Genomic DNA, 25128 nt, shown 5'->3' on the forward strand with positions numbered 1-25128 from the left:
GGGGCGTGTTTAACAGACCGGTGATTTGCATCGCCGGTCTGTTGTTTCAACCGCCGATCTCCGTGAATTGCGGAGATCGGAAGGTTGCAAAACCTTTTTTTTTTGTTTGCCTGGATAGCCTCACTTGTGAGGCTTCCAGGAAAACCGCGATGCCGCCGATCGCGGCAAAAACGCCGCGGTAAACGGCAAATAACGTTACCACGTACATGTACGGGCATTGTCGTTATCGCGTTGCACGGCAACCCCGTACATGTACGTGGATTGTCGTTAAGGGGTTAAATCCATTCATCTATGTGTTTATTGTGCTGTGGATGTGATAATAACGTTATCGTATACGTCACGCGACGGGCGGGTTATTCCGTGCCGATGAAAGCCGTCGGAGGCTGTTATTGAGCTCTTCGGACGGTTCTTGGGTTTCTTGTATTAATTCCGCTGATTCTTTAAACACTATTTTGTCTTTTTCCGAGCGTTATAGAAGCGGGAACGTTATATATGTCGGCTTCACATTCTGTAAATATCTAATAAAAGTAGTGCTTACGTGGCTGATATCAGCGTCTGTGTGGCATTTCATTTTAACCCTTTCACAGACCAGCGGCACTCGGGTGTCTGTATTTTCTTCCTCTAAACCGGTATTAATATGTAAAGTTACTGACGATATATTCTGTTTGAAACCACCAAGAAACCTTCATCATACAGGAGACTGCGACGGGATCGGCTTCGACTAAAAGAACTGAACGTTCTACCCGGGGAACCGAACTCCTCCGTGTAACAACGAGGTACATCGAGCCGGGTTCTTCCCACAGGAGAAACTTACTGGGTGTCTAATGCATAAAGACGCCATTGGGGGGCTTTAACCCTTTAATTTCACTTTCTTGTAACCCCCACCCCAGGGAGCTTCTGCTGCAGGAAGATCTGGCCCTGGATCATGTCTTCTCCATCGTCTCCTGACCCATCAAATTCCATCTGGGCTGGAGAAGGAGGTTTGGAGAGTAAGTGGTTTTTGTGTTCTATGAAGGTCTAATTACCAAACATTTTTCTCCTTGGCATGAAACCGCCTTTTAAACTTCAAATCTAATAACCGTATATCATGTCACTTTTCTCAGTGGAGATCTGTATGTTTGTAGCCCTTGTAACCCATGCATTTAAATCTGGCCTTACAATAATCGACACAGCGCTGGCCCCACACACAGTTTAGTTAAATATGGATGATCTACATGGCTTTTTCTGAATGCTGCTCATTCATCTTGTGGCCATCTTGAGTGTGGCGTGCACGTAACCACCCTTTATAAGAAGAGGTAATTTCCGCAAGAGCATTAGAGGGTGTGAAGACAAAGCAGAGGACGACACGTCAGTGATAGACCCTGATCTGCCTCTTTTCTGCAGTGGTCGCAGCAGCTGTTAGGTGGCGGGAGGTCCACTCCTTCGCAGTGGCTGTGAGTTACAAGCCGGGGGTCTCCACCTTCTACACAGTTAGGGGACAATTATGTAATATATTGGTAAATATATTCTATTCTATTTAAAACCCTGACTGGGGTGGGTGCTCATAATGAAGATCTTGCCCGGCCATGGATATTGTCTTCTCCGTTGTCTCCTGATCCATTGAATTATGCAGTATAAAGGGTAAGCTCAGCCCTTCTTGATGGAGGAAACCCAACAGTTTTGGTCAAAGTCATGAAGATGGAACCATAACTCTCCGTGACAAAGAAACCCAAGATCTGAAGGAATATCCTTCATAGAGGAGGATTTCCTCCCCACCACGCAAGGTGGCAGTTCTTAAAAGTATCAAAGTCAAAAAGCATCCAGAGTCACTACCGCCCCCCGATCCCCTTATCACTCTACCATAACCATGAGCACAACTTCACGCCTTGGAACCCTTACTATGACATTAAACATACTTTTGGTAATCTGTATGTTTGTAACCCACCAATAATATCTGCATCGTGTTTAATAAACTGATACATTTTGATTTCTGATTCTGATTTTTGTAATTTTTAATGAAAAATGTTCCAAGTACAAGGATACGTATTTCAAAAAGAATACAATATAAGAAGGGGGTAAAAATGGTTCCGTTGGTATTATTTGTGAAATTTCTCAACACGGAACAATAACACAGTTCATAATTTGCGCAGAAAACCCTGAAGTACAAACCGCCAGCAGCGAGAGTTTAAGGCGCCGCGTCGCCCGCTTTTTATTATAGTACCTAAAGCATCGCTGGGAGTTTATGCTCGGCTGAGTGCTGTGGAAGCCCCGATCAGCCTGATGGGTGGGATGACTTTAAAGAAAGCCCTGCATATTTTATTTAATGTGAGTTGCTTGAAATATATGCCCCGATTGAAATAGACATGATACAGGGGAAGCCTGCCAGGGTTGACCCTGTATCATGCCTATGTAATGTCTGTACCTGTACCTTTCAAGAAACCTACATGACATATGCATGGCACAGGGCTAATTCAGCCATTCTTGTTGAGGTTGGCCCCTGTATCTATGTTTTAAAGGACAAAAGTATTAAAAGGATATGTTTTAAAGGACAAAAGGATTAAAGTATGTAATCAGTTATACATCCTACATACAGCAGGGCTGTCGCCTGGAACGTGATGACTGCCTTAAGCTCTGATCTGCTGGGGGTTTGTTGTGTTTGTACCTCATTCTCCCAGTTGCTTACTGGAAGGGGTTAAGTGACATTATATGACAATACAAAGCAAATGGTCTTCTCAGCCAGCTGAGTTATACGCCATAGCTGCAGACTCAGATACTGCGCCTGCTCGGTTCCATCTCTAGAGCCGTAATACTGCGTTCAGACAGCAGATGTTTCTACAGCCTTTATCTAAAACTCCCGGAACCTCAGCCGGAATTGGGGGAGCTCGAGGTTTTTGGAACCTTGATTGTTTTTCAGCTATAGATAATTAGTGCAAATGACCCGGCTCTGTCTAGCAGTCATTGACCCACACTTTATGGCTTCAAAGGCAAAAATACTATTAAGGCAGTAAAATTCCAAAATTCTGTGACGGTTAAATATTTGGTCCCTTCCCTGGGTTACCGCTGCAGTGTGTGGGACGTCGCAGTCACGTCCAGCGGGGGTCCCGAGAGAATTTCAGTATCTTCCACATCCAACCACTGCAGCGGCAATCCGGTTTATTTTGCGCCTGAGATGAAGTTCAAACACTTGAAACGACCCAAAGTTCACTCCGGATGGTTGCAGTAAAGGAGCAGTAAAGTTCACGTTTAATCCGAGTCTGAATCAAATTCTTCATCTACGAGGGGAAAAGAAAGCGAATCGTGAGACATGTCTGTACTTTCATATGCATTCTTTACATCTGATGTTGTTATAGTCATTGTTGTGGGCTTTGATCAGGAAACATCTAACATCAGATAGGACCGTTGCACTGCAGCGGATGTATATCACAAAGTACTACTAGACTATGCATTAGTCCCTTTAATAATTCCAGCATCAACTGCAAGAATTACCGGGACTTCAGTCTTTGAGACCAAAGTGGGGGATTCCTATTTCATTCATTTTTTATTGTTATATTATATGCAGTGTCCCGGCTCCCTGAGCATTGCACTCCAACGTACCGTCTGATTTCTGCGCCTCCGGCTCTCCGGCGGGCTCTCCTTTCTTGAGGAACTTGGTCAAGTCGTTGAAGATCAGGTAGAAATCAAAGGCGAAAACTATTGTGGCGACGAAGCCGAGGACCTGGAGGACAGAGAAGAAGGACCGTGTTGAGCCCTCGATGCCAAGCGGCTCTAAAGCTGCATCGAGTGCTCTACGTCACAGCCGTCGCCTCGGCCGCATTTCACGACTTTCGCATTTATTAAATAAACGCTGTATGCTCCGCTATTCTATTTGACTATTCCTTCAAGGCCGCGTGCTTTTAGAATTATGTGCTTTCCACGCACAGCATCGTTTACTATATTAACCCCTTAAGGACAGAGCTCTTTTTTAAATTGCTGTATCCTTCCTGCCAATGGCTGTTTTAGCATTTTTGTGGTGTTTTTCTCTCTCGCTTATTGTAGCCACACAAATCATATGTTGCTGGGTTTTTTTTTTCTTTCAGGAAAAGAAGCTTTCTTTAGACAGACGCTCTTATTTTCAATGGGTGCTGTGATGTCTATTCTTAAATTGGCATTTGGTATGCGATATAATATGTTTTGTGTATGTTGTTATAGTCCAGTTTCCTGGACTTTGATCAGGAAACTGGTGTATTTCTCCCCTGAGAGATGAGAATGGCTTATGTCCAAAATAGATAAACCAGCCTAGTTTGTTTGGTGTCTAAAGATTCACAAAGATATGAGGAATATGATCATATTAAAATTATAATGGTCTATTGTAAATGGCTAGTTTTGGGAAGACTACTGCATAGAAGTCTGCACCGGGCTCTGGACAGGTATGATGGAGTGGACCATAAACTGTCAAGGCGAAACCCCTCTGACGCACCCGGGGGGGGGGGGCATTTAGGAACAACCAGGGTTCAATTTAAGAAGATTGTAGATCTTGAGAGCGAGAGAGATTTTTTCAACAACTGCACAGAGACCCTATAGGAAAAAAGTTTTACCAGTAAATGTTAATTCATGTAAACTATTTTTTTTTAATAAAAGCTATGATTTGAGAAAAATATTGTTTGTTTATCTCCTTTTATTTTCCAACCTGCCCCCCCAGTTATGCACATCTGCCCCAGGCTTGCCACTGTGCCCCATTATATGCATTTTGACCCCCTATGTGCCACTCGGCCCCATGATATGCCTTTTAACCCCCCTGCAGCGGAAGTTGCCTATGCGAATCGCTTGGACGTTGGGGGGGTGTTAAATGGGAGCATAAAACAGGAGGATCCAGGTCCACTGCAGCGCTGCGGGGATCTGGATATTAGTCTCATACTCAGACGTTTTTGAGGTCTGATTATAAGACGAGGGGTATTTTTCAGAGCATTTGCTCTGAAAAAAAAACTTGTCTTATAATCGAGCAAATACGGTATATAAGGATTTCTTGGGTTTTCTCCTATTTGATTTTATGGACTGTTTTGTAACTTGTACTCTGTCATTTATTTCTGTATGTTTGTACACAGCACTGTGACGTCTTGTCAGACTAAACGTTTAATTAATCAGCTTGTGTCTTTGCTCTCTAATATGAACTCACTCTTCCGCGGGATACGTTACCAAAGAGTTAATTATATATATATATGTCTGATTAGTAAAGTAAGGTTGTTATAGTATAATTCTAACGTGTTGGGGTAACCGAAGACGCCCGATTATAAAGCCTTGGTGGTGGCAGCAAATTGTGTACTAGGGTTATAGCGTAGGAGGGATTGCTAGGGTTATATTGGAGGGATTGCTGGGGTTAATTTAGTGGTTGCTGGGACTAGCCACAGGGATCTGGTGTCATTAACCTTTTCACTTACACTCTCCCCACTGTCTCAGCCGGGCCAATAGCCCATGTCCGTGACAGGTGCCGCCATCTTGTGAGTGGCAGCACCCCTCTTCCACATGGCATTTTTAAACACTCCTAAGACCCGTGAAACGGGGCCCCTACACTTTTCTTTTGGTGTAGCTGAATGGCTTGACGTGAACAAAGTTCAATTGTCAACAACTGCATGCCACCAAGGGGTTAATACTCTCTTGGGATTAAATGACTCAGGCATTTTCTTTATTAAAATGCAATCTAACAGTTTTGCAGATTACAACTCCCACCATCCACAGCATAAAAAGGTGAGTATGAACGGTATGGTGCTACTTACGGCGGCTGCTTTGGAAGCTCCACACGTGTATTTAGAAACGGCCACGAGCGAAATCACAAAGTATATGATGGCGGCCGAGACGCAGCGGATAAAGTCCTGTTACAAGAAAGAAGAAGCCAGGATTAGTGACGGACCGTTACACGCAGCGTACGGCAGACATTACGCCCTCCTGTCCAAATATTTATATATAGCAGAGGGATCTCCTTGGAGAACATATATAACGGGGAGGGAGGGACGCAGCCGTGGCAGTCCTGGGCACATGCCCTCTAGCCCCGGGCGGGTTGGCTTGTGGTGGAGGACGCAGATTATCTGCCCCTCTGACCTCAATAACTGGCACGGGGACGGCACTTACCAGCAGAGGCCACAGAAGTCCTTTCATCTGCTCATTTAGTTTAGTGGAATACGCGAAGAAAGTAAAGAGAGCCCAGAGGAATTCTATGAGCGGGACGGTCATCAGAGCCACGGCGGTGGAGGCCACGTAACAAATAAAAGTGAGAAACGAAACTACCTGCGGGCAGAAAGAATAAGATCCGTTACCAGCAGTGACCACGGCGGGGATCCTGTGCGCTTCCATGCAGTGAACAGCAGAGCCAGCTTTATGACATCATAACCCATCATCCCCCTAGTCTCTGCCTACTACAAGACCCCAAAAGGGGTCCCTGGGGGGCAGTCTATACGGTGAACACAATGTATGTGTAAAAGTACTTGGATAGTATTATATGGTAATCGGATACCCTGTGCACGTAACGCTTTCACTGCTGGAATAGGGAGCAACACGATGCAGAGCTTTGCTTACAGTACCGAAAGAGTTAAAAGGAAAAGAGGTCTGTGGGTAATAAGTAGGGGTTGGGGAGAGGTCAGTGATGACAAATTCAGCTTCCTGGACACACTCTGCGGTGACTGTCCATAAAAAGCAGCTCGTGCTGTAGAGAAAGGACACCGATTTCTCATATCTGTGCAACTCACGGGTTTAGTGAATAAAGCCTGACGCCCCCCCTCACAGGACCAGTTTAGTGAAAGGGGTAACCGTCGATACACGGCAGTAACGTAGAAAGATGACAACCCCCCCCCCACAAGATAACTTTCTAAAACTCACATTGATCAAAGAGGAATAAAAACAGCAGACGCTTTGTGGCAAAAAGTTGCGCAATCAGCAGGAACGTCCTACTGGTCGCTACGACAACTGCACCACAAGAGTCAACAATAAACCCATACACTGTGCTCATCACACACACACACGTTTACACGCTTGCCGTTGATACCCCGCTCACCAGAGTATCGCCCCATGACTCCGAGCCAAATACCCCACGCATTAACATCTTTCATATATGTTTGTTGTTTTTATTCAGGGGCTTTTATACAAACAAATAAAATCCCTGCATGAATAAATTGTTTCCCTGTTTAACACTTTGAGTACCTGGGGAGGCACATTAAAGTAATAGGATCAGGGTGTGTTAGCAGATAACTGCCCCTGTGCCCTGTAAGTGGGGCATTTTTCACTTGCAGAGCTGACAGCACACAGGGGGCTGGGAGGGTAAGGGGTGGGGGGGCACTGGCCTCCTCTCCCCCTTCTCCACTGACACATATGGACTGAATTACATAGAACAGGGAGGGGTGGAAAAGGACACCAGAGACTAATAATGGGGGCCGGAGAGAGGGGGGTATAGAAAGATATGGGGATGGGCACGAGATAGAGGGCGTACAGCAATTTATTAGGAGGGGCAGGAGAGAGAGGGAGTATAGAAAGATATGAGGATGGGCAGGAGAGAGAGGGGGTATAGCAATTTATTAGGGGCAGGAGAGAGAGGGGTATAGAAAGATATGAGAAGGGGCAGGAGAGAGGGGGTATAACAATTTATTAAGAGGGGCAGGAGAGAGAGGGTGGTATAGAACGATACGAGGGGGGGCAGGAGAGGGGGGTAAAGTATGACATCAGGAGGACCAGATACACTCATCACCTCACCCATTCCGCCAGCAGCAGCTGCCCCTTGCGGGAGCGCAGGAACTCCCTGGCCGGGAGGAGGGCGCTCAGGGCGTGCGGGGCAGTCCGGGCCGGCTGCGGGGCCTCGGGGTCCTCCATGCTCGGCGAGAAGCGGAATGAGGAGCGGAAATGGAGACGACACGGAAATAGGCAAAAAAAAAACTGAATAAAACAGCACGTGATTAACCCCTGCGCTGCCGGGAGACCACTTCCTGAGCCCCCATCCCCCAGCGCACTGTCCTGCCTTCACCCCTCCGGGCATCAGCGCCCTGCACATGGGGGTCAACTCAATACTGCCCCGCAGCCCCCAGTACTTCACACGGCTATAGAAAAAGACATTCATACAAAGGGATGTAAAGCTATCTATATATATATCTATTTATATATATATATAATGACATATCTATATATATATATATATATATTATCTATCACTATAGTTTTTAGAGTTTATAACCTATTCGATGTGAGTGCGCTGATCTATGGAATGTATATATATATATTTATAATATATACATATATGTATTAGATACCATTATATTTACCGGTATTAGATACCATTACATAAATATGTATTGTATATTAGATACCATGTTATATATATTTGGTATAATACATACCATTGTGAGAGAGAGAGAGAGAGAATATTATGTACCATTATAGACCATTTATATATATATATATATATATTCGGTATGTTACATACCATTTTTAGTTATATGTCACAAATAATTTTCGCAGAGCTCCTTACAGTCAATACATTTAAAGGGACTAAATCTAGAGATTGCTATATACCTACCCCATAACAACACGAGTATACATTTAAAATATACTGTATACTGATGTAAATATATTTGGTGGATAAAAGGAAGACCCTTCCGCAGATGGAGAGTAGAGGCTAATACAGCGAGGGAACTTAAACATGCACGGTATAGACATTAGGGGCTCCTGAACCTCAGACGTGACCAATGACTGATTAAGGCTGTGGCCACACCTGGGAAGATTCTGTTTTTTTTTAACAAGGGCCGGTGGTGCTCATGCTTCTCGTGTAGAGCCCGGTGGTCTCTGTGCTCCTACAGGCTGGTGGTCTCTGTGCTTCTACAGGCCGGTGGTCCCTGCACTGTACATGTAAGAGTCAGTGGCCTCTACTCACCAACCCTCCCGCACGAATCCACTCTGTGCTACATGGAGAAGAAGCGACCCCTTTCAATCCAAATTGCTTCTATACACATATATATTTATACACAGAGCTGTACTGATTTTAAGGCAGCCAGGCAACATGGATTTTTTATATTTCCACCACCTTTGTCTTTATGGCGAGGAAGCCAGAGAGAGCTGCTTCACCGCGGAGCACCAATAAAATATATACGTCCCGTGACCCTTCTGTATACATTTGTAAAAAAATGCAGGCTGATATCCCATGCGGTGTCACCAACCAAAGATAATAAACATGCCCACCGTTGGGGGGGGCGCTAAAGACACAAACTATTGTGTGCTTCTAAGGGCACCTGATGGCCGAAGTCACACTACTGTGATATATTTAGCTACATTATCACATTTAGGCATTACGTACTGCTTATATTAAAGCAGGAATTGTGTGAACAGATGTGCAATAAAAAAATTAAGATCACTACAAGGGAGAGGATACAGGGCAGAGGGTATATGGGGCCATAAGGCAGAGGGTATGGCATAAGGGTAGGTGGGGCCATAAGGCAAGCACCATATCAAGATATGGCACAGCAAGGATCTAGAATCTAACGGCCTGGACTAAAACATGGCAGTGAAAAGACCGGCCATCATCATCATCCCTGGAGTTATCTGAACTTCAGGTACGAATTGGTCCATCTTTGTTTCAGAAACCATTAACCAGGACAGTGCAACTTAATCATAGACTTTTAATAATTCCAACCAAGGTAACAGAACGGGGCAGACAGGAAACTCCAACAAGAACGTTTTCAAACGAAGGGCAAGAGTATCTCATTCACGTCCTAAAACGCAGTGACTTGTAGAGAAAGCCGGCATCCACGGCAGTTGTTAGGGCTGCCACGAACCCACAGGCCTGCGGGAAGTAAAAATCTACGTGTCACTTAAAGGAAAGGTCTTTTCCAACATGGCTGATCCGTCTGCGGAATGATTTGAGTGTGAAACGCTGTGCGCGATGGCGGGCCAATGGCAGGGGCACACCTGCTTCATAATAAAGCAACAGAAGAGGAGGGCTGCGTGAGAAACCCACTCCCTCCTGCTTAAATACGTACCCCTGCGATATACATCTTCACGGTGCCAGCGTGGTAGACGGCCGCGGTAGAGATTGATATCATATACAGCACTCCGATTACCGAATTCATGAAATCCTAAAGAAAAGGAATAGAAAGCCAAGTATAAGTATGCGTGCGTTACCTATGAGAGGTTTAAAGCAGGGAAGCTGCATTTGCTTCACCGCGGCCCATCTTTCAGGCAAACTAGCCATGTTCACTGGGCAGGTGCGGCCGACTCTTGGTAGAACGGTCTACGGCACCTCCATGGCGTTGGGATCAGCGGTTAGCTGAGGAGGCACTCAGAGAAGAACTCTATAGAGCTTTTCACAGAAATGCCACAAACTATCCTCAAAAATAACAGAGAATAAGTAAACCTCTTATTCATACGTTCTGTGGGGGAAAGAAGGGGGGGGCTGGTTCTACACTCAGTTTACTCTTGGACCTTAATCTACAGATAAATCTAGAAAGAGATTAAAGAAAGGGAAGCGCACGCTCACCACGGCCGGCCAGGAGAACCAGGTGAACTTTTGATGGAGTTTGGTGACGTAGAGGAACGCGAGGGAGCCGCTCATCAGGCTCTCGATAGAGAAGATGGACACGGACAATCCACTGCAAGAAACACCAGCGAAGGCTGCGCAGGCCACGACCACCAAAACCTTACAGATTATCAGCGGAAAAAAACACATTCAGATTATTTGTTAAAACAACCATTCTAACACCGCCAGGCCAGGCTGCCTGAGCGTTACAAGAGTTAAAGTCTCATTAGCAGTTCCCCTATAAAGTACTATGATGTCATACAGCCCCGCAAAGATCTTTGTATCTTATATTGCACCCCGATATCCAATGCATGCCCCTCGCTGCCAGGCTCACCAGCCGTGTAAGTTTAACAACCCCCGGGGTACTTTTCATATATTTGACATCCAGGTGCAGCATTTTGCCACTGAAAGCAGGCAGCTACCGCAGGGCAAGAGCAGGAATCTGCACGAGGCTTTACCGGCTACCAATCAGCACGCGCGTTACAAACCTGCCTCACCAGCACCTCTTTGATGACATCACTGTGACTGCTAGAAGCCGCCATCTTGGAATATAAGCCCTATATATAAAATAAAGACGGTCAGGGTAGGATACATCGCATTTATGAGGGGGAAAAAAGTAAACAAAACTATAATTTATTTTTTGTCTTTTTAAAAAACTTCTATATGAAGCCACTGTAGAAAACTATTAATTACAACGTTCTTTACTAAGATACTTAAAAAAGGCTCAATAAAAACAAAATGATGGATATAAGTAATCATTTTGGCATTACATACGTGTTTCCTGATATATCCCGGCATCCAGCAGGAAGGACAGCGGCACCGGGGGGGAAAGGCAGCAGGCGGCACCAGCAGCGTTGTATAACGGGTAAACAGGGCATCATTTGATTCGAAACAAGAGGTAAGATAGACCCCTGCTTCAAGAGCTTACAATCTAGAGGTAACCTGCATTATTATTGTTTTATATAGCGCCATCACATTCCGCAGTGTTGTACAACGTGTAAACAGGACATCATTTGATTTGAAACAAGAGGTAAGATAGACCCCTGCTTGAAAGAGCTTACAATCTAGGCGTAACCTGTATTGTTATTATTGTTTTATATAGCGCCATCGCATTCCGCAGCATTGTACAACGGGTAAACAGGACATCATTTGATTTGAAACAAGATGTAAGACGGACCCCTGCTCCAAGAGCTTACAATCTAGAGGTAACCTGCATTATTATTGTTTTATCTAGCGCCATCACATCCCGTAGCGTTGTACAATGGGTAAACAGGACATCATTTGATTTGAAACAAGAGGTAAGATGGAGCCCTGCTCAAAGAGCTTACAATCTAGAGGTAACCTGCATTGTAAAAGACACGTAATTCATTTCAAATGTACAGAAATCAAATCATATGAAAAAGTCAGACCTTAAAACACGTTTATCGGAAGAGAAAACCCAATTTACGTTACACAAGCGATATACGGATTAATAATATATTTTATGTTTGACGCTGGGATTAGAACGGAATACCTGGATTAGAATTCTGGAAACACCATCTGAAGTACCGTGTTTGTTGTTTTTACGACGTGGTAAAAGAACATTTTATTGGCCGTTTCGATATAAAACCAGTTTGTTTTTGATAGAGCAGGAAGATGATTTTAAAGAGCGCTGAAAATAAAGCCGACGAGAATTAAGAACACCAACCCTTTCATCGTTTTACGCGTTTGTCATGAACCCAAATCGTAGAAAATACCAAGTGTTTAAAACCGTTTTTGGACCACACATTTCTCTTTAAAACACCAGAATTTCACATTTATTCAAAAACCATGGATTAGAAAGCAGTTTTAGACACGATTTGGACAATTTTCAGACGCTCGAGCACCATTTTTCCTATGACACGTACGACGTATAAAAAGTCAGCACATCGTGTTTAGATTAGGACGTGAACAATTGCTTCACTGTATAGAAATGTCAATCTTTTAGACATTTGGTTGCGAATGGAAGTCACGTAATACATTTTTTATATGTTCTTGAACACAAGTTCTAGCTAGAAATCATCAAAACACAGAAAAGATTGAAAATGTAACATTTTAAAGCAGGATATAGCATTTTGTCAAACGAGATTTATAAGAATGTGCCCCCCCCAATCTCCGACCCCCTAAACCGCTGTGACCCGCACCTTATCCGTCTATCATTCCCCTTAACCCCCGCACTGCCGCCCGCGTCTCACCCACACGCTCCGTGTCAGCGCTGCTTCTGACTTGATAAAGGAGGTCGATTCTCTAGAATCTTAGTCCAATAAAATGCTCTTCTATTTTCCTTTTTTCTCCAAATATATATATACACACACACTATATAAACATATTTATATAAACACACACAATATAATACATATATTTATTTACAAATACACAACATATATATATATTTATATATACACATAGTATATTACACACACGTACATATATTGTATATATACACACACACACACAAAATCTGCCTCTTCTGCTTGACCCATACATTTTATAAGCCCAATCATTATTACTTAAAGTAGAAGAGCAAATGAAATAAAGAACTCTCATGCGTCTCAGTCAGTAGTTTGACTTCTCCTAAAACACGACTAGTGTATTTTATCAGGACGTCACCTGGGGGCTAACTTAGAATCACTAACTAAAATCAAGCTGCAATTACCTGCTAAAGAGGGCAATTTATAATAAAACTTAGTTAAAATATCATATATGGTAAGGGTTCTGTACCTTTTAACATAAATACATATTTCTGCATAATATGCAGGAAATAATCGCCCAATATGCGCACACACACAAAAATATATGTGCGTAATATGCAGGATGATAATAGCCCATTATTACATATATATATATTATGTAATGGTGTATATATATATATATATATATATATATATATATATATATATATACACATACATACACATATATATATATATATATATATATATATACATAATATGCAGGATAATAATAGCCCGTTAATGTGTGTGTGTATGTATGTATGTATGTATAGATATAGATATAGATATAGATATAGATATATATATATATATATACACACACATATATATATAAGTAATATGTGGGATAATAATTGCCCAATAATTGGCCATTCACACTCAGGGGGCAGTGCTGCCCCCCCGTCCAATCAACCATTAGGGTGTAGCGTGTCAGTATTTCCCCGCCCCTGCCAGTCACACTCAGAGAGCCCTGAGATTGACCCCTCACCGTCCAATCAACCATCGGGTGTATTGTAGCGTGTCGGTATGGCCCCTGCCCTCTCGCCGTCACACTCAGGGGACAGTTCCGTGTGGCTCCTTCTGCTGTCAATCAGACTGTTGGGCAGAGCCGTGTGGGTCTCCGGAAGTGAGTGCCATGTGTAGGCCACACCACCAGGATGTTATTGACGGGAGCGAGCCGGCTCTGCACTAGCATCTTCCGCCGGGTACAGCGGGCCGTCAGCACAGCCATCGGATCCCGGAGGGCACCGAGCACACAGTCCGGCAGCAGCATGAGCCGGGGGATGGCGACGGGCTGCCCGGGCACAGAGCAGGGTGCTGTATATTTATTATATAAATAATATGCAATGATAGCAAATAATTGTGACTCTCCTCAGCCCTCTGACAGTCTGCTTTATAGGGGGACGGCGAATAAATCCGGCTCCTGAAGTGCTACGGCCGGCGTATACTAGATAATAAAAAATTATATCATACTAACAAATAACTTTAATATTAGACAGTAAGGGACATATATCCCAACAATCATGTATGCTGTACAGCACTCCGGATTATGAGGGTGCTATATAAAATACTAGTAATAATGTACAGTGCCGTGGCGTATGATGGCGCTACGTAAAATACTAGTAATAATGTACAGTGCTGAGGAGTATGATGGTGCTATATAAAATACTAATAATAATGTACAGCACTTGGGAATATGACGGAGCTATATAAAATACTAGTGATAAAGTACAGCACTGTGGCGTATGATGGCGCTATATAAAATACTACTGATAATGTACAGTGCTGTGGCGTATGATGGCGCTATATATATACACCGTATATGTATTTATCGCACTGTCTGTTGCAGGCGATGCTCTGAACGGCAGGAGGAAGAAGACGGTTGTAAGTATGTTGAAGCTGCGCATTATTACAGGGACTTTGCATAGAATCATTTTCTTGGAGACCCCCCCTTAACTATTTGCCCCTTCCAGTCAACCAAGGGCCTGGGGAATGCTGTTGCGGGGGGTCTTTCTCCCATTGCTTTCAATGATACAGCGGTCCTGCAGCGTCCATCACTTGGCTGGAATAGATTTTCAAGCAGCGGTGAAGGGCGACTACGAGCCGTTGTACAGCGCTGCGGAATACGATTGCGCCATATAAAACAATAAATAATACAAGGTTCCGGTTTCCAGATCTGCGTGGAGGGCAACATCGCCAGCGGCAAGACCAGCTGCCTGGAGTATTTCTCTAATACGGCAAACCTGGAGGTAAAGTACCCCGATAACGCAGAAACCCGGCATCATGTATAAAATAATAATAAACCAAACTGTAACTTGAGTCTGTTTATTTTCTAGGTCATGAAAGAGCCGGTAGATAAGTGGAGGAACGTTCGCGGCCACAACCCGCTGGTGAGTGTCCATAGCAACGAGGGCCAATTAATTGACTTTCCCCAAATATTTGTTATATAAAATAAAATTATCCAGATGGAAATTAGTTTTTGGTCCCTAATTTGACCCTGTCCAGTGGTACCATGTATTAGTGCAGACAGAGGATTTTGTCTCCGTTTTATCTCTATGTCCTTCTCCGTTAAGGCTCTGATGTACCAAGATCCTTCCCGATGGGGACTAACGCTCCAGACGTACGTGCAGCTCACCATGCTGGATGTTCATACCAAACCGACGGTACGTCAGAAACTTTATTCAATTCAGTATTATGATTTTTTTTACCTTTAATTATTGAAAAATTCAGAACGTAGCCAATATTTCTTTGGTATCGTCGTTGGCAATCGTTGCAATCCTGTGTTCGATGCGGTCTAACGCACGCTTGCGCAATCTTTTCAGACATGCCCAGTTAAGATGATGGAACGATCCGTTTACAGCGCCAAACACATCTTTGTGGAAAACCTGTATCGAAGGTAAAACAAAAAAAAAGTCAGTTCTAAATATATATGTTTATACATGAAACAACAGCTTCTGCCATATTTTATTAAAGGGCCACTCTGGCCCTCCCCCAGCTACATACAGAAATCCAGATGGGGATTGGATCGTAACTGTTTGCTTCTGAAGTTATTATAAATTACTATTTTGTAACGTTTGTACCTTTGGCACTTGTTTGCGGATTCATACATAAATTATCCAATTTGTTGAATGAAAATAAAAATATTCCAATTTAATGGTTCTGTCGTGATGGCTTCCATTTAAAACGAAAATAGAGAAATATTGGTATTTTAACCTCCAGGGTTCCATAGAATAGCATGCTTAGATGTGCTGGGAAGGAATATCCATTAACCTCCTGTTCCCTGTATGTTTTTTTGCAGCGGGAAGATGCCTGAAGTGGATTATGTGGTTTTATCCGAGTGGTTTGAGTGGATTACCAAGAACCTTGACCTTTCGGTTGATCTCATAGGTATAATTCCCATCTATTGTAACACGGTAAAAGAAAAACCAAAACAAGTATAACCGGTAAACCTGCATTGTTCATAAATCCATAGTCAGATCTAACCTCAACTCAAACCTATCAACCCACATAATTATTATATACCAGAAGCTTAAAGGGAGAGTCTCCTGGAAGAAAACAATTCCTCCTTGAACATAAACCCCTGCGCTGTAAACGGTAACAACCCCCCAGTGCAGTGTATACTAATGTTGGTCGGCATTGATAAAAACCTGGTTTTCTCTCTTTTCTTCATCTGGAAGCCTCCTTTGTCGTCTTATTTTGGGTGACTTTCCCTGCTCCAACACCGTTTGGACTGGTGCATTTAATTCTTTGCTGTTGGTGTATAGGACTTATAAGAGTCTGCAGTGGATTCTTCATAGTCTTCTATATCCGATTTGCTTTCTAAAAACCAAAAGTATTTTTTTTTTTGTCCCCTTACAGTTTATCTCAAGACATCCCCAGAAACCTGCTATGAGAGGCTGAGGAGGAGGTGCAGAGAGGAAGAGAAGGTGATACCCTTGGTAAGGACAACTTATTCATACAAGAAGTGACCCAGTGCACAATGCATAGAGATCACACAGTGGGCTCGGTACATGTCGCTGATTAATGTGAGGAGGAGGAGGAGGATGATGATGATTGGTGTACTTGCAGCCAAAGTCTCATCCGACAGCATGAACAGGACGTTTTTTTTTGTTTGTTTTTTAAACAAGCTGCCAGCCGCCAGAGTGCTTCTGGTTTTCACAAGAAATAAATCACTGTTTTGTAGGAATATCTACATGCGATCCACCGCCTGCATGAAGAATGGCTCATTGGCCAGACCTCCTTTCCGGTGCCAGCCCCCGTCTTGGTAAGTGGATTCGTGCGGCTGATTTGTTATCCGCAAGATGATCCGTACCCTGTTTGGAGTTCCGGAAACTTGTAACGTTCCTGTTCTCGGTGCAGGTGATAGATGCAGACAAGAACCTGGAGGAGATGATTCGGCATTACGAGGACAATCGAAGGAAGATCCTGTCCATGTGATCGATCAACAATGGAATATTGCATTCCAAATGACTGCTTAACAGAGAGCTATAACTCCCATCACCCTTGGTGGTTAAGGTTGATGATGTTCGGCATGCTGGGTGCTAATGCCTGGACCAACACTTCTTTGTCTGAGAGGGATCATATATTTTTAAGTTATTTATTTTAGTGCAAATTGTTTTCATACAAGTGATTTGTGAGTATAATACGCAGCAGCACCTCGTGGGAATTCCAGAGACGTTCTGCTTCCTTACAGATAAGTTAGAGCTGGGAGTTTATGGTCCATTCTTTACGTTTTTTATCAAGTATTTCCATTTCCTTGCCCGCATTGTAGGAGAGGACAGTCTGCAGGCGTCTGACATACCTCACCTAAGGTATTAGGAATCAGATTAGGACAAATAATCTGACCCTGTCCGTACCAACCGGACCTCTTCGCCTTTCCAATATAAATTGTGTCAGTCACTTAAGAGAATTTTAATCACATATAATAATAATTAAAACTATTGGTGGACATAAACTTTGAAGAGCTAAACAGAGGACCTCTGTCCTATTCTGGAATGGAGCTTTAAATCTACTTGAAACTCATGTTTTATATGTATGTATATTTGTTATTTATTAATACAGTATAAGTATGATAAATGGAAATACGTCACGTGTTTGGAAACCTTGTCATCCTTTTTCCATTTGGAACATGGCAGCTGGACCTGCAGACACTTAGGACAAACCGAACAGAAAGCGAATCATGGGATCCATAGGTCAATAATGGACTCGAGCCACCGGGTTAGCGGATCAAGTCGATCTCCCTATGAGGTTATCAACTGCATTTTTATGTCGTATCTCTGTAAGAATCCACCAATCGGTTGGATACACACGGATGATTTTGGTGCTTTCCGGCTGCCTTTGGCTGATCAAAGTCAACAATAAACTCCCCCTGTTTAAAACCAGACATATAATAATATAATCCACGCTTTGATGACATTAAGTGTTTAATTTTTTATTTATTTTTTATAGAAAAATTATAGGCTTTCATTTTTTTCTTCATTTTACAGTCTATTTACAATAAAGTATCATCATGGAATTATGTGAAAAGGGTTTGTTTTAATACAAAGGCAGTTCAATAAAGAAAGCACTAAACTAGAAGCGATTGTTCCCTCGGAAGCTCCGCTTTGCTGTATAAATGTCCACAGTTTTAATGTTTTTGTGGTACTTTGACGTAACTGTATGTCAAGTCTCTGTGCTTTGGGTAATTTAGCTTTGGGAATTCTCTCGTCTGGTGATTATTACGAAATCATCCCGCGTATCCGTGTTCATTTTATAAACGGCCTCGTCGATTTCGACCACGTCTGCCGGTTGGCCAGGAAACCGGTCTTCTTCAGGGTGCTGTTCTCTGGGTCTCCCAGCCTGTCTTTCTGCCCCTCCTGGGGGAATATATGTAGAGTTAGGAGGTTCTCTGAGATAACTCAAATTCTCTGTGTCTTCAGTGCAATCCGAGGATTTACTAATCGGAAACGTGGCTTTGGATGAAGTTAGGCCATCGGCGGCCTCTTTGCTCTTGATGACGGTCTTCTTTGATGACAAATTACTGAGCTCCTTGCTACTAGCCAATGTCACGCACTTTGGAGGAAGGGTTTCCTCTATAGGGTAGGTTAAAAACACATCGTTCATTTTATCAATTTTCAGCTTAAGCACTGACCTCCCTGAAGGACCACCCTTGTTGAACTGAATGGATTCCATGGTGGGTTCACTAAGGGCTCTGTTGGCAAGTGACCCCTCAGTGCTCGATTTGCTCCAACCATGCCTGAATTTAATTGCGTCACTGCTTTCACCTTTTACATCGTGCGTTTCGTCAATAAGTTCTCGGTCCTGGGCCAAACCTGTTTCTAATGGAGCTTTTGGTAGAACATTAAGAGTTGAAGGTTCTGGGGCTTCCAAAACGATGTTGGTTTCTTCAGACACTGGGTTTTCCCACCGATTTAACCGCTTCTCCTCGATTTTCATATTCAACTTCTTGCTGCTGTGCTTGAGGACAATTGGCCGTTGAGCCAGGTTGAGGTCACTGTAGTTTTTAATAAACTCCTCGCTGTCTAAGGATTTGCTCAAACAATGGCTTGTTCCAATGTTACAGATCCGATCAACGTGGTCATGGCTACTGCGGGCATTAGAAACCGCCACAAGGGTGTCTTCCACGTTTCTACAGGTCGATTCCTTACCATCAAGTTCTTTGGTACGGAAATTTAAATTATAAGCGCCTTCCTGTTTCCCAAAACCAGCCACTTTTTGAATGTTTCTGTCCGTTATGGACTGCACTCTGGTTTTATAGTTAGTAGTTCCCTCTCCATCGCTTCTGTGAGAAGTCTCTGTAAAGAAGAGATCCGCGTAATTTGTTTTATTTTCTGCAATAAGCTGAATTATTTCTTTGCAGCGCACCCTGGCCAGAAATAGCTCAAAAGCGCTTTGTTTGGCTTCTTCCGTATTTACTTTCTGTCCGATGATATACTCTGTTGGTGTGACTTCTGTATACCCCACCCTCTGAAGGATAAGCTGCACGATGTGATCTGGAATCACAGGTTCAATGTAGTACACAAAATTTCCCGTAAATCTCTGAAAAAAAATGAGAAAGAGAGAGAAAAAATGAGGTCCGGAAGAAAATGACTTCCACCTGGCTCAAACATCTTGGTTTATCTTATTTAAAAATAAAGCAACAATTTTAATTAAATAAACAAAAAATAGACCAATACGGTCTAAACTCTGTATGTAATAAGATTTCGGAAACTCGAATGTTAGTAGGGCAAGACCTAGAGTAATACAGGAGAAACAGAATGGGGCTGATTCGCTAACAAAAACTCAAACAGGTTCTCTTGTCCAGGGTCGGCCCTTCATAATGCATAATTAAGTTATGTTTAACATAACTTACCCAAAACTCACCTTTTACTGAATCAAAGCCAGCGTCCCCAGCGCTATCTTGTGCCCACCAGACATGTGCCTTGTAACACATTGCTAAGCAAAGGAATAGCGATAGGAAGCAGCGCCAAGCATCAGTTAACCCTATGATCATCAGGATAAATTACCTTCACTATCCTGATCTCTTTTCTCCAGGGGTACAGAAAGAGATTAATACAGATCAGTTCCAGTATGGCAAAGGCCTTCATCAGGTTCCTCAACAACTCATTTCTGTGCTGCTCATCCCTCTTCTGATAGGTCTCTTTAATAATCTCATAATAAGGGTCCCTCGGAGCTGCTGAAGGGCCACACTCGGACCAGGCAGAGCCGAGCTCCTTTAAGTCCTGTATGTCACAAAGTGACACGCTTCCTTCGTGGCTCTTTACTTCATAATAGGCTGCATATTCCTGCAGGATCTTCAGCCTCTCCGCTTCCCCCTTCATCTTTTGAGAGCTCTGCTTCGCCCTCCTTTCTTCTGCATGAGGAAGTTTCAGAGCCGAGGTCTGGAAACAGAGCGAGCGCTTTGGATTGGCTGTGTCCGGGCGGGGCGTGAAGATTGATTGGTTCCTGCAGTTGCCAATCACTTGTTGAATGAGGAAGTGAGAAAGAAAAGTGAAAGCAGATGACACATTGTTTCAGAAGGAGACATGCGATCTCCCAGAGACACAAAGAACCTCCGAGCTCTTTAATCTTTAGAAACATGTTAAAGTACATGCTTAGATAATAAACCTTTAACGGAGAGGATAGACAATCGACCCCCTAAACCCCAATTCACACTGCGATAAATGTCTACTTATTACACAAAACCTTTGCAAAAATATTCATTGCACAAATTTGTAAAGTGTTTTATCCCAGCATTTCTCCTCTCTTTCTACACCCCCAGGACTTGCTTCTTTGTCCCCGGTGATCTATGGGATGTTTTTATGACGCAACACACAATGACACTCGCCAAAGCCCAGCTACTGCGCAGGTCGCGGGACGTCACCATCGCTCAGTGTTACCCGAGGCACTGGGTCGTTCCGCTCTGCGTCAGGACTGGACTTGTATCGTGAGGCTGGAGGTTTGGGGCCAGTGTGCCCCCCCCCGATGAATGGCACCAAAGCACAAACCGTATTTATATATATATATATATATACACATATATATGGAGTGCTAAAAGCTTACACATCACTTATCTCACACCCTATACCCACCATGCATGGTCTTACACCAGAGCTTATCAACTACCATGATGTGGGACATTATACATTAAACCGCTGTACGCCAGTTCCATCCCATTAAATACACCGTAGGACATTTTCTATAGGAGAAAGTCTCCCAGTAGGAGGAAGAAGTCTACCGGTAAACTCGCGTGATTTAGCACGCCATTTAGTGATCCATCACCAGATTCCAAGAAACCTACAACCCCACGATTGGCTAATAATTGGATAGATATGGTTTCAGAGAAGCTCCGTTAAGAGCAGACGGAGGATCGTGGGATACATAGAAGCCTCTCCTCCAGGGACCCGACTCAAATCTTGGCATTCTGGTGAGTACATTCACGGGCTGCATCTTTTAAAACGAAATGGAAATGAATCTTACTGTATATTCAGATTTTAAAGCACACCATATTGGAGGAAAGCCCAGTCTACCGGTAACATTATACATAAATATGGACACTGTCACAGGCGAAGTCTACGGGCCGGCTGAGGCAGCTGTGAGTGAAAGGCCTGACATGAGAATACAGAAGGCTTCCTCAGACATGCGATTCACGGCCCCTCCATTCCTCTTATTTAGCTGAATATCTGGACGTCAGATACGATGAGAATAACTGCTTGCAAAGTAGCCATTCTTATAACAGGAACACATCTCCCCGCGCATGTTTGGTATCCGAACGATAAAACCCGAGTATTCTAAATATATATTCATTTTGAACCTTCTAATACATGGAAACATTCTCCAGATTTCATATATCGCTACCGTCACCTGGATAATCCCAGTACATTTTATGATGCCATAAATCCAGCTCGGGTGATGTAAGATACTCATTCGATTTATAGCCTAGGACTGGTGATCCACGAATATACCGTATGCCGCTGGATCAAAGAATACAAAAATATACATTCATAACCCTGCGCTTGGCATATATTCATTAACTCAATCTGCTCTGACCCGATGTTCTCCAACATGACCTTCAGAGTCTTTCCACACCCAAAGAATGATACGTGATCTCTGCTCCTGGCACAAACCCTCGGCGTAGACATGAACAGGTTAAACGGCGATAATATATTTGCAGGAAAAGAGGAAACAAGAACAGAAGGTCAGAAAAAAAATTCTAATTGCGGTTTGTAAGTCTTGCGCAACATCACAAACCACATAGAAACATCTTTTTTTTTAGTGTAATTATTTATTTGAAAGATAAACTCTTTCAAATCAAGATCTGCACACAGCTTTGTGAGGTCATCTTTCATTCAGTGAGTGATCTCTTCAATAAGGTACAAACGTAGGCACGATTATATAGGCCACCTTATGTTAAGTTCTATATCTATATGGTGGCAAAGCCTGATGCCCAACAGAGGATACGTCATTGGACGTCACGGGAGGGCCGGTGTTCTCTAGTAAAGTCCAAGGTACTTCTTCGGTGGAGAATGAAGCCCACGGGGGCCAGAATGGACTAGAGTGGGCCCTGACAGAGTGCTGAGCAGGGCTAGGCTAAGGCAGGAATTGTGGATTTTAGGGGAGGAGTTTTGGTAGGAGGATATTTAAGTTTGGTGATCACAGGGGTAAGGATCCATTTTGTTTAACCTTACCTGTTTGTCTTTCCCTGTCTATCTCTTGTTGTCTCTCTTGTATACTTGGCTGTTTCTTGCTTCTGTTTCTTTTGTGTTTCTTTGCTGTCTGTTTCTCTCTTGGGTCCTGTCCTGTCTTTGTTTTTTTTTTGTGTGTCATTTTGCGTTCGGGTCTGTCTTGTTTCTGTGTTTTTTGTGTCTGAGTCTTTTCCTTTTTATCTGGGGCTCTTTTTTTTGTGTGCCTGTCTGTTCTTTCTTTGTTCCCCCCTTTTTTTTTCTCTCTCCCCTCTTCTCGTCCCCTGCAGGTGTCTGTATGGATTTGAGGTTCTGCAGCAGCTGTTGGACCTTGTGGCTGCAGGAGCCACTAGGCCGCATGCTGGATCCAGCTGGACTGTTCCTGAAGGCTGGCATGGAGGACTGCAGCAGCGTTGGAGCATAGGAGCGGAGGCAGACCTGAGGAGGATGACGCAGATAGCCCAGGACGTGGCCTGGGAGTCAAAGCAACCCATTTGCAGGCCTTCAGAGGCATACCGGTGTGCAGTGCAACGGCATGGAGGAGGCTTCGGCCCTCGCAGCGTTCCATCACAGCGGGCCAGAAGGGCCCATGGGAAGGCAGTGATTTCAGATGGCCCAGCTGGGTGTCCTGTGGCTGCTGGCCGCTCCCCAGATGGAAAAGGGGGCGCAGAGTGCAAGGAGTCAACAGTTGCAGGAGGTGATTCGGCCTGGTATAGGCCTCTGAGGCCTACCACAGTGTTTCCCCAGATGTGGGTCCTCCAGGAGTCATCCATGGAGGCAGAGCAGCTGGCAGGACGGCCGGGTGCAGCCTGCACTGCGGCCTGTGCAGATGTTAAGGTAGGGAGACACCGGAGTGAGGCCTAGGCAGTTACCTGGGGCAGCTGCCGTGGGGCAGGAGGTTTTGGCTGTTGAGGCCCCTCTTTTTCCCAATCTCCATCCTGAAGTGGCATATGGGGGGTTTCCGGCTGCAGCGCCCCATCCCTCTCACAGACACACGCAGGCACACCCTAATTGATGCATCCATCAGGATGGGATGAGTTGGTGGGAATCTGCACACCAAGGAGGTGGTTTTGGTGCTGCCACTCCTGCGGTGTTTCTCTGCGGCGGCACAGGATCATACGACCTTGCTGTACGGGACGGCCATGGGGTCCATTATTAAGGTTTCTTTTTTGCGTGTTATTTCCATCGGGTGCACGTGTGTGGGTTGATGCTGAGATGTTTTCAGGGGCTGTAGTGTGGTATCTATGGAGCGTATAGTGAGGAGTTTCCTGGGAAGTTTATAGATGTGCTGGGCTTGAGATTCTTTGCAGGTTACATTGCATTTGTTTGTGTGGTTCTGGCAGGTTCCGTAGCAATGTTTTATTTGGAGGCAATGGAATGGTTTTAGGTCACGGTTACTGACGGACCACTGCAGGGGGAAAGCATGGCTCTTGAGAGCTGTCAGTCTAATCGGTGGTTGGAGGGAGGTGAAACCTGGTAGACAGACGTGACAGGGGGGATATGATAGAAACGTTTAAATGCTTAAGGGGAATCAACAAGTTAAAGGGAGAGATTTTCTTTTAAAGTAAGTACTACCACTGCAAGAGGACATAGTCATAAGCTAGAGGGGCAATGGCTTAAAGGTGACATCAGGAAAAATTACTTACTGAAAAGGGTAGTGGATGCATGGCATAGCCTTCCAGCAGAAGTAGTAGATGTTAATACGGTGCAAACGTTTGGCCGGGCATGGGATAGGCATAGGACAGAGTTAGATATAGGATAAGGGCAGGTACTAAGGAAAGTACTCAGATATTGGGCAGACTGGATGGGCCTAATGGTTATTATCTGCTGTCACTTTCTAAGTTTTTATATGTTATGGTGTGTTGGAAATGTTTGTGCCCCCCCCCTTTATTGCCCCCTCCTGTAGCTGCTTCTTGAGTGGGTTGCACAGGCAGCTTTACACAGGGGACCCTTGCTTTGTTGTGGTGCGAAGCTGCATTTGTCCAGGTCGCTTGCAATCACGTAGGGTCATGCTGGGGTTTTGGGGTGTGGGGGTAAGGGTTATCTGTTGATGTGACAAATTGCATCGTTGAAGGGTTGCAGCAGTAAGGCGATGTTGATGGTTGTTTTTTCTGAGGTGTTTTATGTCTCCTGAATGGTGTCCCCGGTTAGTCGTGTTAAGATGGAGGAGAGGGACAAGAGGCATGAGGGAAATTGTTTCTGGCTTCCTCTGGGA

General features: G+C 44.0%; 3 protein-coding genes across 4 annotated transcripts; 1 reads left to right on the plus strand and 2 right to left on the minus strand.

Annotated features, from left to right (window-relative positions):
• Positions 1-2939: 2939 nt before the first annotated feature.
• Positions 2940-11342, minus strand: CMTM3 (CKLF like MARVEL transmembrane domain containing 3). 2 transcript variants are annotated; one of them, XM_053449147.1, is made up of 7 exons: positions 10857-11342; positions 10463-10621; positions 9966-10061; positions 6082-6237; positions 5730-5825; positions 3574-3694; positions 2940-3251 (listed from the first exon to the last, which is right to left on the minus strand). In XM_053449147.1, the coding sequence occupies exons 1-7, from the start codon at positions 10896-10898 to the stop codon at positions 3223-3225; spliced, it is 699 nt and encodes a 232-aa protein (XP_053305122.1). In that variant the 5' UTR covers positions 10899-11342; the 3' UTR covers positions 2940-3222. The 2 variants fall into 2 exon arrangements, with proteins under 2 accessions (XP_053305122.1, XP_053305123.1); XM_053449148.1 differs by lacking the exons at positions 9966-10061; positions 10463-10621; positions 10857-11342 and adding an exon at positions 7693-7835.
• Positions 11343-13777: 2435 nt separating this feature from the next.
• TK2 (thymidine kinase 2) lies at positions 13778-17313 on the plus strand. The gene is made up of 10 exons (XM_053449152.1): positions 13778-14067; positions 14603-14637; positions 14928-15002; positions 15090-15143; positions 15327-15416; positions 15576-15649; positions 16052-16140; positions 16612-16691; positions 16937-17017; positions 17113-17313. Exons 1-10 carry the CDS (start codon positions 13911-13913, stop codon positions 17188-17190), a joined length of 813 nt encoding a protein of 270 aa, XP_053305127.1. The 5' UTR covers positions 13778-13910; the 3' UTR covers positions 17191-17313.
• A 900-nt stretch (positions 17314-18213) lies between these two features.
• On the minus strand, positions 18214-20667 carry LOC128467494 (uncharacterized). The gene is made up of 2 exons (XM_053449151.1): positions 20259-20667; positions 18214-19791 (listed from the first exon to the last, which is right to left on the minus strand). Exons 1-2 carry the CDS (start codon positions 20571-20573, stop codon positions 18439-18441), a joined length of 1668 nt encoding a protein of 555 aa, XP_053305126.1. The 5' UTR covers positions 20574-20667; the 3' UTR covers positions 18214-18438.
• Between the last annotated feature and the right edge of the window lie 4461 nt (positions 20668-25128).

Source organism: Spea bombifrons, chromosome 10 (assembly GCF_027358695.1).
Source record: "Spea bombifrons isolate aSpeBom1 chromosome 10, aSpeBom1.2.pri, whole genome shotgun sequence".
Taxonomy (NCBI): domain Eukaryota; kingdom Metazoa; phylum Chordata; class Amphibia; order Anura; family Pelobatidae; genus Spea; species Spea bombifrons.

Coding starts and splice junctions, on each gene's coding strand:
- CMTM3 (XM_053449147.1), bottom strand. CDS start 10,898: ATGCTGCACCTGGATGTCAAATATATGAAAAGTACCCCGGGG. Junction 6,238..9,965: donor TGAAGATGTATATCGCAGGG/GTACGTATTTAA, acceptor TTCTGCCCGCAG/GTAGTTTCGTTTCTCACTTT. Junction 3,695..5,729: donor GAGCTTCCAAAGCAGCCGCC/GTAAGTAGCACC, acceptor TCTGTCCTCCAG/GTCCTCGGCTTCGTCGCCAC.
- TK2 (XM_053449152.1), top strand. CDS start 13,911: ATGTTATTGACGGGAGCGAGCCGGCTCTGCACTAGCATCTTCCGCCGG. Junction 16,141..16,611: donor CCTTTCGGTTGATCTCATAG/GTATAATTCCCA, acceptor GTCCCCTTACAG/TTTATCTCAAGACATCCCCA. Junction 17,018..17,112: donor CGGTGCCAGCCCCCGTCTTG/GTAAGTGGATTC, acceptor TTCTCGGTGCAG/GTGATAGATGCAGACAAGAA.
- LOC128467494 (XM_053449151.1), bottom strand. CDS start 20,573: ATGAAGGGGGAAGCGGAGAGGCTGAAGATCCTGCAGGAATATGCAGCC. Junction 19,792..20,258: donor AAGAGATCAGGATAGTGAAG/GTAATTTATCCT, acceptor ATTTTTTTTCAG/AGATTTACGGGAAATTTTGT.